A 15,609-nucleotide genomic window follows, 5' to 3' on the forward strand; every position below is an offset into this window, starting at 1 on the left:
CTTCAGGACATTTGGACACACGTTGAAGCAGTTGAAAACATTTAGACACACTTGGATTCAGTTGGGGTTATTTAGATACCTTTAGAACCAGTTGGGGCCATTTAGACACATATTTTGATACACTTCGAAGAGTTTGAGGGCGTTTGGACACACTTACAGTAAGTTGGGGACATTTGGACACACTTAAAATCAGTTCGGTTAATTTAGACACACATTTAGATACACCTGAAATTAGTTGGATACATTTAGGCACATTTGAAATCGGTTGGGGTCATTTAGACATGCAGTTAAAACCAATTGGAATCAGTTCATAACATTGGGCATACTTGGAGTCAGTTGGAGGCATTTGGTCATATTTTGAATCAGTTTAGATCATTTGGACACACGTAGAACCAGTTAGGAAAATTTTGGCAAAAAATGAATTAGTTGAACACGTTTAGACACGTTTGAATTCAATTGTTATGTTAAATTATCATTTAAGATTTCAATTAACAATTAATAATAAATATAATATAATATTTATTTATAATATTAATATTTAAAATATTTTATTTTATTTTGTAAAATAAATTTTATTTAACTCATTTATTTTATTTTCGTATTTTCGTGAGAAAGTTATAACTCAAACTTTCTCACGAAAATACGTTAACAAACAACAGGTGTTCGCAATATGTATCGGATTAAAGTGGTTTGAACCGGTTTTAAGACGCTTGAACCAGAGTAAAAGGCGGCAACGCTCTTCGTTTGGTCGCAGTTCGTCGAGTTTATCGAGACGGAGTACACCTTATTTAATTTTTGCTTTAATATTCTGATCAGTTCGGATATTGGTAAAAGTTAGAATCCCTGCAATTTTCATTGCAAAAAAGTGCATAAAAGTGTTTTTAGTGATAATTAATTTGTATGTTACTAGTTTTTTTTTTTAGTTTTTAAGTGTTTTAGCGGTGTGGCAGTATCAACTTTTCTATAAAGGTTTATTCTACTGATTGGGTAAGTGGAATAATTTATTTAATTTTTTTATCTTTCTTATTGTAAAGAATAAGTTTTTGATTTCTTACATTTAATTTGTAATAATTTAATTCATTTTTGCGTTTTACTTTCACTTACGATTTTTGTTTATTTCGTTTGTTTAAGTTTAAAAAAATTAATTGTTAATTTTTTTTAATAATATTTGTTTAATTCATTTTGTATTTCAACTTTAACTAAGTTTTTAGGATTTTGTAAGTTTTATATTTAAATTTAGGTAATTTTTTTTATTATTAATAAACATTAAATTTAATTTAAATTAAATTAAATAGTGCTAAATAAAAATCGTGATAAAATGGTTCGGTCGAAAGCTAAATTGTCGAGTAGTGGAAAATATAGTTCGCAAGCGACGAGGAGGTCGCAGAGAAATATTAATACGGCGAACAGAGAAATTTTATCGCCAAAAAGCGAAGCAGCGTTACGGCGACCAGTTGTCGTTTTGGAGCGGTTAGAGGTGAACGTACCGGTAAATCCTGAGAGCCGTGCACGGGCGGAAGAAGCTACTGTAACAACGATGGAACCTCTGCCGGGACCGTCGTCGGCCGTGGTAATACCCCGTTTAGGAGAGGGCGAGATAGAGGAATGCGAAATTTCTCAGCCGGGCCAGCAAACAAAAGCGGAATCACGTAGACCGTACGTGATGATCTCTCAGAGGAGCCGCGCGCAAGCAGATTTTGCCATAGCGGGACCGTCCGGATTGCAAGCTCGTCCCGCATTAAGAATTGTAAGGGAAGAGGAAGAAGAAGAGGAGGAAGAGGAATTACGAAGAGCGGAAGTGAGCGCGCGAGCGTCGCAACCCTCCACGAGAATTCGTCGATCGAGAAGATCACCGATTGTGATGCAACCGTCAAGACAACCGCAAGCCGGTAGAAGACGTCACGCGGAGATTCCGCACAAAGTGACGTATAGAAAGGCGCTTACGTTGAACGAGTCCGTCGAGACGGCTGTCGCGCTGTATAATATCGGCGTTTTGGATGATGTTTGTAGACACTGCAACGCGAAATATTTTACCAAAGAAATTACAACCAGATCCCAGAGGAGAATGTTATGCTGTAAAGATGGAGACGTACGCTTGCCGGAGTTACGTCGTTGCCCGGAGGAAATCAGAAGATTATTGGTTGAGAGAGACGCGATGGGTAGGAATTATAGGGAAAACATTAGAGCGATTAACGGCCTGTTTGCGATGGCATCTTTTACCGCCTCGATACCGGACGGCGTGAACGTTGGGCAAGGAGCGTGGTCCTTTACAATATGCGGGCAAATATACCATTTTGCAAATCCAATTCCCGACGCGGAAGATTTCGCAAATCCGAGGGGGAATCAATATTATTTTATCGATGCCGATGACGCGATCGAACGGCGTATGCAAAAAATTGGAGATAGAGTTGTGCGAGAGGTCGTCGACATTATCGAAAATACGTTACGTCGCGACAACGTGTGGGTATCGTCGTACAGGACCGTCAAAGAAGTTTTAGAAGAAAGACGAAGAGTTGAAGGCGTTGACGTAGAAAACGTAGTGGTGGGTTTTAAAAAAAATATACGCGACGACTTGAGAACTCACAATTTACCGGAGAGTCGCAGTGACGTGGCGGCCGTATTTGTCGGAAATGAGCCGCCGTTCGACGTAGATTTAAAAATATATCCGAAGAGTAGAAACGCACAACACGAATTAAAAAATTTGAATAAATTAGCCGATCCGATGGTATATCCGTTGCTTTTTCCGTACGGAGAGTACGGTTGCGACGTAACGCTACGGCATCAACTGAATACGGCGAAGAACGTTACCATAAGGGAGTTTTACAAGTATAGGTTGCAGTGTCGGGAAGAATTTTCAATTTTGCATAATTCGGGAAAACTGTTTCAACAATATATCGTTGACGCGTGGGTCAGAGCTGAAGCAAGCGAATTATGGTATTTGAAGCAAAATCAAGAAAGATTTAGACTCGTGTCGGCCGATGTAGTTCGACGACGTTTGGAAGACCAATTTAGAGGTACAGATACCAGAATTGGCAAAATATGGGTGTTACCCACATCGCATACGGGATCTATAAGATACAAGAATCGAAAATACTTGGAAGCGTTAGCTATGGTAGCCAGACACGGTAAGCCCGACCTCTTTATTACAATGACCTGTAATCCGAAATGGGATGAAATTCAAAACAATCTTGAATACGCCCAAAAGTACGAGCACCGCCCGGACTTGGTTGCGAGGGTGTTTAAAACGAAATTAAACGAATTCATCGACGACATCGTCAATAAGCAACTTTATGGAGTCGTGCTCAATTACATGTACACAATCGAATTTCAAAAACGCGGTTTACCGCACGCCCACATTTTAGTTACGATGAGGCCCGAAGATAAATTTGAAGATGTCGAAAATATAGATAAATTAATATCTGCCCGTTTGCCGGACGAAAACGAAGAGCCCGTATTACATCGAATAGTCGCCGACTGTTATATACACCGTCCGTGCGGCCAAAACAATCCGGGCGCGTCGTGCATGCGCGACGGAGCGTGCACGAAGAGATATCCGAAGGATTTTTGCGAAGAAACGATATTGCACGTGGGTCATATACAACAGCCGCAATACAGGAGACCGTACGACGGTCGATCGATCCAAATGGGAGATGTGGTAATCGATAATAGAAGCGTCGTTCCTTACAGCAGGTACGCTGCGATGAAATATAAGTGCCACATAAACTTCGAGATATGCGGATCGTTGGTCTCTGTAAAATATTTGCATAAGTACGTGCATAAAGGACCGGATTGTATTACAATAGAATCGCGCAACGAAAGGAACGTCTTGGAATGGAACGAAATCGACCGATATTTAGAATGTCGCTACGTTAGTTCGATGGAAGCGGTTTGGCGTTTGTTTGAATTTAAATTAAATGATAAATCCCATAGCGTCGTTGTACTTGCCGTACACATGCCAAACGAACAAACGTTCATCGTAGACGACGATGCCGAAAATGCCGATTTTGAAGCGGCCCTTAGAAAACCCACAAAGTTAATGGCATATTTTCGATTGAATCAGATCGATCCGGACGCGAGAGACCTTAAATATCCGGAGATACCCGAACACTACGTGTGGGAGGATCGCGACGGCAGTTGGAGAAGAAGAAGTAAACGCTGTAAAGTCATCGGCGTGATGATGGAGGTGAGTCCCACGGATATGGAAAAATTTTATCTTCGAATGCTATTGGCGCACGTAGCGGGTGCCACGTCGTTTGAAGCGTTGAGAACCGTCAACGAAACGGTATGCGAAACATTTCAAGAAGCCTGCCGGAGAATGGGACTTTTGGAACGCGTCGATGAATACGATCGCTGCATGATCGAAGCGGCGAATAACGCTCCTCCGAAACGTCTTAGGCGCCTATTTGCTCTTATTTGTTTGGTTGCCGTAGATAATGCCGCGTTAGAATTAAATCAACTATGGTTGAATCACCGAATGGCGTTAATGGATGATTTCCTTTACGCCGGTAACGACGAAAGCTTAGCGGAAGCTAAAGCGTTGAGAGAAATCGAAGAGCAACTACTGCGAAACGGGAAAACGCTGCAGGCGATAGGATTACCGTCGGTGGACGAGGAAGCATTACGAAACGCGAGAAGAACGGCGGATGAAGATGTTGCAGGAGAAGAGGAACAACAAGAAGAAATCAGAAGGTCATTAAACGGTGATCAATTGCGGGTATTCGACGAAGTGACGCAGGAAATCGAATTTAATATGGTAGGATTACGGACCGGACGTAATTTATTTTACGTAGACGGGCCTGGAGGCACGGGAAAAACGTTCCTGTATAATACTCTGTTGAAGTACGTGTTGCGTCGATACAGAAAGAGTGTCATCGCGGTAGCGTGGACCGGTATAGCGGCCGTACTGTTAGAAAATGGAAAAACCGTGCACAGAGCGTTTAAATTACCATTACAATTAAACGAAGATTCCGTGTCAGGATTTGCCGTCGATAGTCCCGAATCCGCTTTTATTAGAGACGACGTGCAGTTGATTGTTTGGGACGAGGCGCCGATGTCGCCTATCTTCGCGTTGCACGCCGTCGATAGATATTTAAAAGATGTTATGCGGTCCGATCGTCCGATGGGAGGAAAGGTATGCGTCTTCGGTGGAGATTTTCGTCAAGTGTTGCCCGTTATTCCGCGAGCGAGAAATGCCGAGATTTTAGCGCAATCGCTAATAAACAGTTATTTATGGAATAAAATGCGTCACATGAAATTAACGGTCAACATGAGAGTGTTGCCGGATCAGATAGAGTTTCGTGAATGGTTATTAAAACTTGGAGAAAATAAATTACCGCACGTAAATATGCCGGGATCCGTCGGCGCCCCGGACGATTTGGTAGAGATACCCAGACGGTGTTTAACGGCTAATTTAGAATTATTATTGCGCAAAATATTCGGACAAGACCTCCTCGACGAAGACTTATCCAACAGAGCCGTCTTATGTCCGACCAACGATTCGGTTCACGAAGTGAACGAGAAGATTTTGGATTCGATAGTTGGCGAATCGAAAACCTATTATAGCGTAGACGAATATCACGCCGAACCGGGTGACGAATTTCACGTGCCGTTGGATTATTTAAATTCGGTTAAGTCGTCGTCGTTGCCGCCGCACGAATTGCGCGTTAAAGCGGGAGTGGTCGTTATGTTACTAAGGAATTTGGATTTGGAGGGCGGTCTCTGCAACGGCACCAGATTGAAAGTTTTGAGGATGTTCGATCATCAATTGGAATTGGAGATTTTAACCGGGGCCTGTAGAAACGACATCGTGAGAATCCCGAAGGTTAAAGTGCAAGTGAAAGATTCGACGTTACCGAGGCCTATGACGCGATTCCAATTTCCGGTTCGTCTTGCGTTCGCAATGACGATAAATAAAGCGCAAGGACAAACGTTTTCGAAAGTCGGCGTTTATTTGAAAGAGCCCTGCTTCGCGCACGGGCAGCTGTACGTCGCATGCTCGAGGGTCGGTCGATACGACGATTTATATTTTCACATCGAAAACGGCGTTAAACAAGGGGCGTTTAAATACCGAAACGGGAGGAAATTTACGAGAAACGTAGTATTCCAGGCGGCGGTAACGTCTAGCAGATGTATGGCGATGAACCGCACGGCGAACGTCGATTTGTATACCGAGCGCGACGTCGAAGAGGCTATCGCCGCGGCCGAGAGGATCGAAAACGACGACGAAGAACGACGACAGCGACTTCAACAACAAATAGAATCGGACGTGGAAGAACTATCCAGCAGCGTAAGCGAAATGAGCGTAGAAGACACCGAGTGAAAATACCACTACAATTTATTAGATAATTAAGTTTTGCATCAGCGATACGCTTGAGCGTGTTGATGTAGACAAGGGGTTTTTAGTGGGTAAACTGCGATGGCAGGAGTCCCACACTACCGTAACGCGATCGAGCTAAGCGAACGGTGCCAATAAATGGTTTTCCCCTACCTAAAAAAAAAAAAAAAAAAAAAAAAATACATTTCAGGTAAGTATTTTTGCGAGTTATTGCAGTTCTAGACGTACTTGGAATCAGTTAGGGTCTTTTGAGAACATATTTAGACATATTTGGCATCTATTGTGGACATTTGGACACACTTGGGGTAAGTTCGGTCCGTCGGATTAATTTAAATTTTTAAATATAACAACCTCATCTATACTTTGTCCGATAAATTTCAATTTTAAAAATATGACAGTGCCGTCTACGGGTCATCAGACAAACCACCTTCTTTTCAATTTCACCACATTTCACCAGATGGCCCACACGATTTAAAATTTTCGCGTGCGCCATCTATCGCTTATAAGGCGAACCTCCCGTTTTAATTTCACCACACACCACCAGATGGCGTCACATGAATTTTGAAATTTTTTATTTTTTTTTTATTGTCATCTATCGGTCGTGATGCAAACCCCACCTTTTTAATTTCACGACACTCCACCAGATGGCGACACAACATTTAAAACTTTCGCGCGCGCCGTCTATCGGTCATCAGACAATCCCCTTCCTTTTTAATTTCACCACACTCCATCAGATGGCTCCACACGATTTAAAATTTTCACCAGATGGCGTAACATGAACTTTTAAATTTTCGAATTTTTATTTCTCGCTTTAGACACACTCAAGGATCTCCCGTCCTCAAAGATCCGTACGTTCGGTGATCCAATTTGCAAACTGGGTACGCTCAAGGATCTCCCGTCCTCAAGGATCCGTACTCCCGGCGATCCAATTCGCAGACTGGTTCACCCACTTATAGGGAACGTGAGCTGGGTTTAGACCGTCGTGAGACAGGTTAGTTTTACCCTACTGATGACCGGTCGTTGCGATAGTAATCCTGCTCAGTACGAGAGGAACCGCAGGTTCGGACATTTGGTTCACGCACTCGCTCGAGCGGGCGGTGGTGCGAAGCTACCATCCGTGGGATTATGCCTGAACGCCTCTAAGGCCGTATCCTTTCTAGTCAAAGGTGGCAACGATACCCTTAGGAGTTCCGAGAGTCGAAAGGCTCAATAAAATGTTACTCTATTAGGCGATCGACGTTCGCGTCGGTCGTCGCACGAGCCCCTATTTGCCGTATGCGGCGATAGACGAGCGGCGGGATCTCTTCGTTACGTCTCGTCTGCCGCTAACGGTCGAACATGGGTACCTTACAGTTCGATGTCGGAACTTGGAATTGTCTGTAGACGACTTACGTACCTGGCGGGGTGTTGTACTCGGTAGAGCAGTTACCACGCTGCGATCTGTTGAGACTCAGCCCTTTGCTTGGGGATTCGTCTTGTCGGTTAGACGAGGTCCTCAGTCGCGTACGGACGGCGGCCAGTTCTCTTTCGTACGTTTCTATTTATTTTTTTTTTTTTTTATTTAAAAAAATAATAACACAAGGAAACGTCGAGAGGGACTGTGACCGACCGACCGACCGACCGAACGAACGAACGACTATTAATAATAGTACGACAAAAATACTACGAACGCATAAGAGCGCACGTTCTACACTATACGTTCAAATATTTAATTAAAGAATATTCGACGTTATAGATGTAGTAACGTGCCTCTTTTTTTTTTTTGTCAAAAATAATTAAAGTTATAGCCGGGCGGTTACACAACCTTGTTTGTGGACGTTCGTTCGACCATATCTACTATCCCTCTGAATAGTACCTACTTTAACAGTTCGATTTTGAAACTTGAAATTGTGTCCGTAGAGACGGCTTTCTATACGTACCTGGCGAGGTTGGGTTGTGAGGCTATTGAGACTCGGCCCTTCGCTTGGGGATTCGTCTTGTCGGTTAGACGAGGTCCTCAGTCGCGTACGGGCGGACGGCTTACGGCGGTTCTCTTTCGTACGTTTATATTTATTTATTATTTTTCTTTAATGAAAAATAATACAAGAAAACGTAACGTCGTCGTCTCGAGAGGGACAGTGGGCGACCGACCGACCGACCAACCTTAAACATAATAAACGACAAAATTTGTATGAGAGAAGAGAGCTCGTGTGCTATGTGTACTATTATACGTTCAAGTTTCATTTCAATAAAAATATTCGAAGTATAGATAATGTATTAAGTTTATTGTCGAAAATAAATAAATATTAAAAGCCAGGTACTACTGCTATCGATGCGTTCTAACGACGAAACACGCTCAAGACGACCACTTCTACTATTGAAAGTAGAGGAAGAGTCGTTGGGGGGTTTCGTGTGAACGGTCGTTCGTTCGTTCGTTCGTTCGTTCGTTCGTCCGTCCCAAACGACGACGTCGACAGAGAGAAAGCCTTGCGCCCGAGAACGAGGCGAAAGGCCAATTTGAGACGCAAGGGTCGCGTATAGCATCCTTCTTAGTATAAAACCATTTCCCACTGAATAGTACGATCTTTAAAGTTTAAACTCGCGCGCGGCGGCCGGAGGACGTCCACCGACCATCGGAGGACGTCCTCCTCGCAAAATCGCGCGTATTTTATTTAATATAATTTTATCGTTACTCGGAACGGTGCCGTTGTTTCGTGTACGTGTTAGGCTGCTCTTGCTCGGACATTACCGCCGGGCGATAACCGATTTTACATTCCCACTGAATAGTAGGAACTTGGAAAAAAAAATTTTTTTTTCCTTTTTTTTGTCGTTTACTTTTTTTCTTTTCTGCGTTCTTCGATGATGGTTGATTTCGTCTCACGTTTGATACCTGGGTCGACCGTTCCTTCGTGACCTTTCCGTTGATTATGACGGGTATCTTTAGTATTCGTATTCTTACGATAGTTTCTGAATTTCGCCACGACTCCGTTTAGCATTTTGTTCTCTTGTTACTGGATATACTAACTAACAACGAATAATACGGTAGGAGATTTTATGTGAATTATATTTCTTTTATAGCATGTATTTACTATTTTCTTGTAATATTGTCCTGTAATTGATCTTTGTTGCGAAATAAAGTGAATTATTATTATTATTACTGTTGGTGATATTTTGGGATTTTGGGAACAACATGTATTTATTAAAATAAATATATTTTGATTTGTAATAAAATTTAAAAACAAAAACGGTATGTTAAATAATATTTTACCGCTACATATTTTATTTGGCCCTCTCCGTCCATAACAGCCTAAAACTAACAATATAAAATAATAAAATACATAAACAATCTCACGGAAAACAAACGAATTTACAACAAAGGTGTCGAATCGAAAGGTAATAAGCGAAAACGGTATAAGTAAGTAAAGTTATCCTTAAATTTACGATTGAAACGGTAAAAACTGCTATTATATTTATGTTATAAATTATCGAAAGAAATAACACAAAAAAGGCAACGGCACGCGGTGTTCCCAAGCGGTCACCCATCCAAGTACTAACCGCGCCCGACATTGCTTAACTTCGGTGATCGGACGAGAACCAAAATTCAAATTCAAATTCAAATAAAACTTTATTAATTATAATTGTTACAAGATATATTTACAATTTCACTTAAGAACTATGTAATATTTCATTTTGTTAAAAATCGTCATAAACTTGTCTGGGGCAAGGGGCCTTTTAAGTTAGCTTTAGTTAATTTTCGCGGGTATTTACAGGGGGGATATTTACAGGGGGGGTAGTGGGGGATAATAAATATATGTACATGTCACTGAAAAAAGAGCCGCGTACAAGAGATATTTTCGATTGGTCAAATAGCCAGTCATTCTAATTCTTTTTCAGCAACTCGCCGGACGTCATAAACGGATCTTTCAACCCAGGTGATTAAAAATGTTTGGGCAGTTTGAGGTTAGGGTTTTGGGGGCATTTTGGGGATGTTGGGAAAGGGGGGGAGGGTGTGCGTTGGAGGGGTTTTTGTATGTCGTGTATGTTTTAAGGGAGTGTGTTTGTTATATGTCGGGCATGAGGTTTAGATTGTTAATTTCGTGAGGAAATCGGTATTTGGTGTCTTGTGTGGGATGGCTGGTTATGTTTTGGATGATTGGATTTAGGTGGTATTTGGTGCTGTTATAGAATTTCTGGTTGAGTTTGGAGAGGACTTGTTTGATCGGTTTGGTTTTTGTGATTTCGTGGAGGTGATGGATGTTTATGTATCGATTGGAGTTGGAAATGATGCGGAGGGTTTTGTTTTGGCAGGTTTGGAGTTTCTTAAGGTTTGTTGGAGCGGAGTTAGACCAGATGGGGGCGGCGTACGTTAGTGAGGGGCGGATGATGGTGGTGTAGAGTAGGGTTTTGTTTTTTAGAGATAGGGAACTTCTTCTGGATATGAGAGGGTATATAGTTTTTATGGTGGAGGATGCTTTGGCAATGGATTTTTGGATGTGGTTGGAGAAAGTGAGTCTTTGGTCGAGTGTGATGCCTAGGTATTTGATTTCGGTTTTTAGGGGGATGTTGGCGTTGGAGATTTTTAAGGGAAGGGGGATTCTGGTTGGATGGTTGTTTTTCGTGAATACTATGGATTCGGATTTTTGGGGATTGACGGTGATTTTCCACAGGTTGTAATATTTTTCCAGGAATCTGAGGTGGGTTTGGAGGGAAAGCATGGCTATTTTGGGGTCTCTGGAGTGGGAATAGATTGCTGTATCGTCAGCGTAAGTGGCGATTTTGGTTTGAGGGATGTGGGGAAGGTCTGAGGTGAAGACGTTGAACAGGTGGGGGGAAATAACTGCGCCTTGGGGGACGCCGGATTGTATGTCTTTGGGGTGGGAAAGGGTCGAGTTTAATTTGACTTGGATTTTTCGGTTGGTGAGGTAGCTGTGGATAAGTTTAATGAGGTAAGGTGGATATTTGGATTGGATTAGTTTGTGGATGAGGCCTTCGATCCAGACGGTGTCGAAGGCTTTCTCGAGGTCGAGGGAAACTAGTGCGGTGTGGGTGCGGGAGTTCAGTTTGTGGATTGCATCGTTGACGATGCGGGACGAGAACCGGTACGTTCAATGTGGTATGGCCGTTGCCTATAGTTAATGCTTTACTGCGGCTTACGTTTGTCCGCAAGTCGAAGCAACTCACTGCAACGCAATGCACATCGAAAACCCGGTCCGACCGATGCACCGCACGTTCGTACCTGAGCAGCAATGCGTGGAACTGTGCGGCACATTTTAGACCCGCGGTGCAACTCATTGTACGTCACGACAAGTCGAAGCAGCGCACTGCTACGTAATGCACATCGATAACCCGGGCCGACCGATTGCAACGCACGTACGTACCCGAGTAACAATGCGTGGAACTGTGTCACACTGCGCGGTACATTGTCGACCTGCGCTGCAACTCAATGCACATCACGGCAAATCGAAGCGATGAGACGCCGGACCCGTTTCCCGTTCCCATACGAACTCGTACCATCGAGAAGTTGAACTATTTTAGAAATTAAATTTTTTTTTTTCTATTTCCCACTGAATAGTACCGACTTTCAATGCAGTCCGTCCGACCGCGTATCCCACTGAATAGTACAGACTTTTAATGCAGTCCGTCCGACCGCGTATCCCACTGAATAGTACAGACTTTCAATGCAGTCCGTCCGACCGCGTATCCCACTGAATAGTACAGACTTTCAATGCAGTCCGTCCGACCGCGTATCCCACTGAATAGTACAGACTTTCAATGCAGTCCGTCCGACCGCGTATCCCACTGAATAGTACAGACTTTCAATGCAGTCCGTCCGACCGCGTATCCCACTGAATAGTACAGACTTTTAATGCAGTCCGTCCGACCGCGTATCCCACTGAATAGTACAGACTTTTAATGCAGTCCGTCCGACCGCGTATCCCACTGAATAGTACAGACTTTCAATGCAGTCCGTCCGACCGCGTATCCCACTGAATAGTACAGACTTTCAATGCAGTCCGTCCGACCGCGTATCCCACTGAATAGTACAGACTTTCAATGCAGTCCGTCCGACCGCGTATCCCACTGAATAGTACAGACTTTTAATGCAGTCCGTCCGACCGCGTATCCCACTGAATAGTACAGACTTTCAATGCAGTCCGTCCGACCGCGTATCCCACTGAATAGTACAGACTTTTAATGCAGTCCGTCCGACCGCGTATCCCACTGAATAGTACAGACTTTCAATGCAGTCCGTCCGACCGCGTATCCCACTGAATAGTACAGACTTTTAATGCAGTCCGTCCGACCGCGTATCCCACTGAATAGTACAGACTTTCAATGCAGTCCGTCCGACCGCGTATCCCACTGAATAGTACAGACTTTTAATGCAGTCCGTCCGACCGCGTATCCCACTGAATAGTACAGACTTTCAATGCAGTCCGTCCGACCGCGTATCCCACTGAATAGTACAGACTTTTAATGCAGTCCGTCCGACCGCGTATCCCACTGAATAGTACAGACTTTCAATGCAGTCCGTCCGACCGCGTATCCCACTGAATAGTACAGACTTTTAATGCAGTCCGTCCGACCGCGTATCCCACTGAATAGTACAGACTTTTAATGCAGTCCGGCTAACAGTTTGCGCTGCAACTCATTGCACATCACTGCAAATCGAGGCAACTCACTGCAACGCAATGCTCATCGAGGAATCGGAACGACCGACCGATGCATCGCACGTTCGTACCCGAGCAGCAATGCGTGGAACTGCGTGGAACTGTGTCACACTGTGCGGCACATTGTCGACCTGCGTTGCAACTCAATGCACATCACGGCAAATCGAAGCGACGAGACTCCGGAGCCGTTTTCCGTTCGCATACGAACTCGTACCATCCAGAAGTTAAACTATTTTAGAAATTTAATTTTTTCTATTTCCCACTGAATAGTACCGACTTTCAATGCAATCCGGCTAACCGGGTATCAGTTCGACGTTAAAGTATTTTAGAAATTTAATTTTTTCATTTCCCACTGAATAGTACCGACTTTTAATGCAATCCGGCCAACCGCGTATCCCACTGAATAGTACCGACTTTTAATGCAATCCGGCTAACCGGGTATCCCACTGAATAGTACCGACATTTAATGCAGTCCGGCTAATTGTTTTATCAAAAGTAGGAAAAAATTTATTTATATCGCCCGTCGTAAAAGTTACATCCGCCGTTAAGGATTTTACGGGGCCCGACCGCTCTAGCGTGCGAGCGGGCGATGCAGCGCGCGCTCACAGCGCCCGAACCGAACGACATAACGACAGACCATGGTTCCGTGGTAACTATAGGAGGTCGGTCCGTCAGGATCGGTCTCCGCCGGCGAGATGCGATATGTACGTTCTAACGACCCGACGCGTTGCAATATGTGCTGAAGTGAGTGCTGTTAGGGTTTCGCTGCGTATTTTAGAGGTTTATTTTACGTTTTTCAACGGAAGTATAGAAGTGCAATTGTGTGTGCTGAATCCTCTAACCGTCGCTAGCGTTTCCCAGATTTTTGTGCAGGCGTTGGTCAGTTTTCTCCCGTCGTCGTTTCGAGTGCTAAAGTGAGTGCTGATATATACGGAACGGCGGCGTTAGAGGTCTTCTTTTAGAATTTGCTAAATGTACGTTCTAGCCGACCCGACACGTTGTATTAAGTGCTAATGTGAGTGCTGCTCGGGTTTCGTTGCGTTATTTTAGAGGTTTATTTTACGTTTTTCAACGGAAATATAGAAGTACAAACCTGTGTGTGCTGGGCCTCTCTAATCTTCGCAAGCGTTTCCCTGATTTGCGTCTTAGTCTCCCGTCGTCGTTTCGAGTGCTAAAGTGAGTGCTGATATATACGGAACGGCGGTGTCGAGGTCTATAGAAGTGCTGTGGTGAGCGCTGGTCCGCAAAACAACGGGGGAGAAAACGGGCGGTCGTTATTTATCTCTGGTTTTCGGAAGATTTACCTTTGATATACTAGTGCATTATTTTTATATCGGGACTCTTTTCTTCGATGACGACAGCTCGCTGTTATTAGAAGATGTTACAAGACCGCCGATGCATACGCCGCGCTAGAAAGTGACAGCTTGTCCGCGGGGCAGTCCGATCGCAATATGCGTCAGATGTCTCTTGTGCGGGTACGAATAAAAAGCGTTCAATCGCTGGTCGACTTTGTCGAAAAAAATCATGCAACGACTCCGAATATTTATCCGAGCGAAAGATTTATACGTCTCAAATTTTCCAAGACGCTTTCAATCTAGCGACGAATGTGTCCGAGAATGTGAAAGCTGTTTGCGGACGAAAGTAAAGTCCGATGAAATTGAATTTATTTGTTAAGAGGAGAAGCCGAGGCGGGTAAAAGGAGGAGAGGTTTTATCGTAGCGCCGGGTAACTAAATTTCGATTTAGGATCCTTGTGTCGCGGCGCTCAAATCCTCCGTCGAAGCTCTTTATCTTTCAAATACAATAAAATATAACACGTTTGGTCGGCCCGCGTTCGTCGCGGTCGGCTGTGTTTAGCGTCCGATAAACGGGCGACGAGCGAAAACTCTCTACATACACACGTGAACACGCCACCCCCGTCGTCCTGTACTGCGTGCGTAGGTTGGAGTTGTGTGTATGTTTTGCGTGGACGGTTAGTCGCAGTTTTTCAACGCTTGTTCGTCTGTTCGCGGAGATTCACGTTTTACGGGACGAAGCAACGACAAAATTATCGTCGTCGGTGGTTTTTGTGTTGTTTCGGCAGCAGGAAGCCAGCGGTCGCGGGTGGACAGTCTAGAGTTTTATTGTGCGTGTAGTACGTCGTTAGTAGTTCTTTAAGTTGAGCAGCGGCAAGCGTAGCCCTTCCTTCTTCCGACACTTTTAGTTGTGGTAGATTTGTGTTAAGAGGCGCGCGCTCCGGACTACCACTGCTACGCCCACCTCTACGACGCACCGTAGCGATCGCAACCGTCGTCGTTGTTCTTCTACCGTATTGTCGTGTTCTACGTTCGAACGGCTAACAGTTCCCTGGTTGATCCTGCCAGTAGTCATATGCTTGTCTCAAAGATTAAGCCATGCATGTCTCAGTACAAGCCAAATTAAGGTGAAACCGCGAAAGGCTCATTAAATCAGTTATGGTTCCTTAGATCGTACACACATTTACTTGGATAACTGTGGTAATTCTAGAGCTAATACATGCAAACAGAGCTCCGACCGGAGACGGAAGGAGCGCTTTTATTAGATCAAAACCAATCGGTGGCGGGTTAAACCGTCACCGTACACCTTGGTGACTCTGAATAACTTTTTG

General features: G+C 44.0%; 1 protein-coding gene and 1 non-coding gene across 2 annotated transcripts in view; both read left to right on the plus strand.

The window, feature by feature from the left end:
- Positions 1 to 1,318: 1,318 nt before the first annotated feature.
- On the plus strand, positions 1,319 to 6,319 carry LOC139432502 (uncharacterized). The gene has a single exon (XM_071201197.1). It carries the CDS (start codon positions 1,319 to 1,321, stop codon positions 6,317 to 6,319), a length of 5,001 nt encoding a protein of 1,666 aa, XP_071057298.1.
- Positions 6,320 to 15,326: 9,007 nt separating this feature from the next.
- The window catches only part of LOC139432504 (small subunit ribosomal RNA), a 1,927-nt gene continuing 1,644 nt past the window's right edge, over positions 15,327 to 15,609 (plus strand). The window contains exon 1 of the ribosomal RNA XR_011642278.1: positions 15,327 to 15,609. This exon is cut by the window's right edge and continues 1,644 nt beyond it. This is a non-coding gene — a ribosomal RNA (small subunit ribosomal RNA).

The sequence above is a fragment of the Onthophagus taurus genome, unplaced genomic scaffold, assembly GCF_036711975.1.
Source record: "Onthophagus taurus isolate NC unplaced genomic scaffold, IU_Otau_3.0 ScKx7SY_19, whole genome shotgun sequence".
Lineage (NCBI taxonomy): Eukaryota > Metazoa > Arthropoda > Insecta > Coleoptera > Scarabaeidae > Onthophagus > Onthophagus taurus.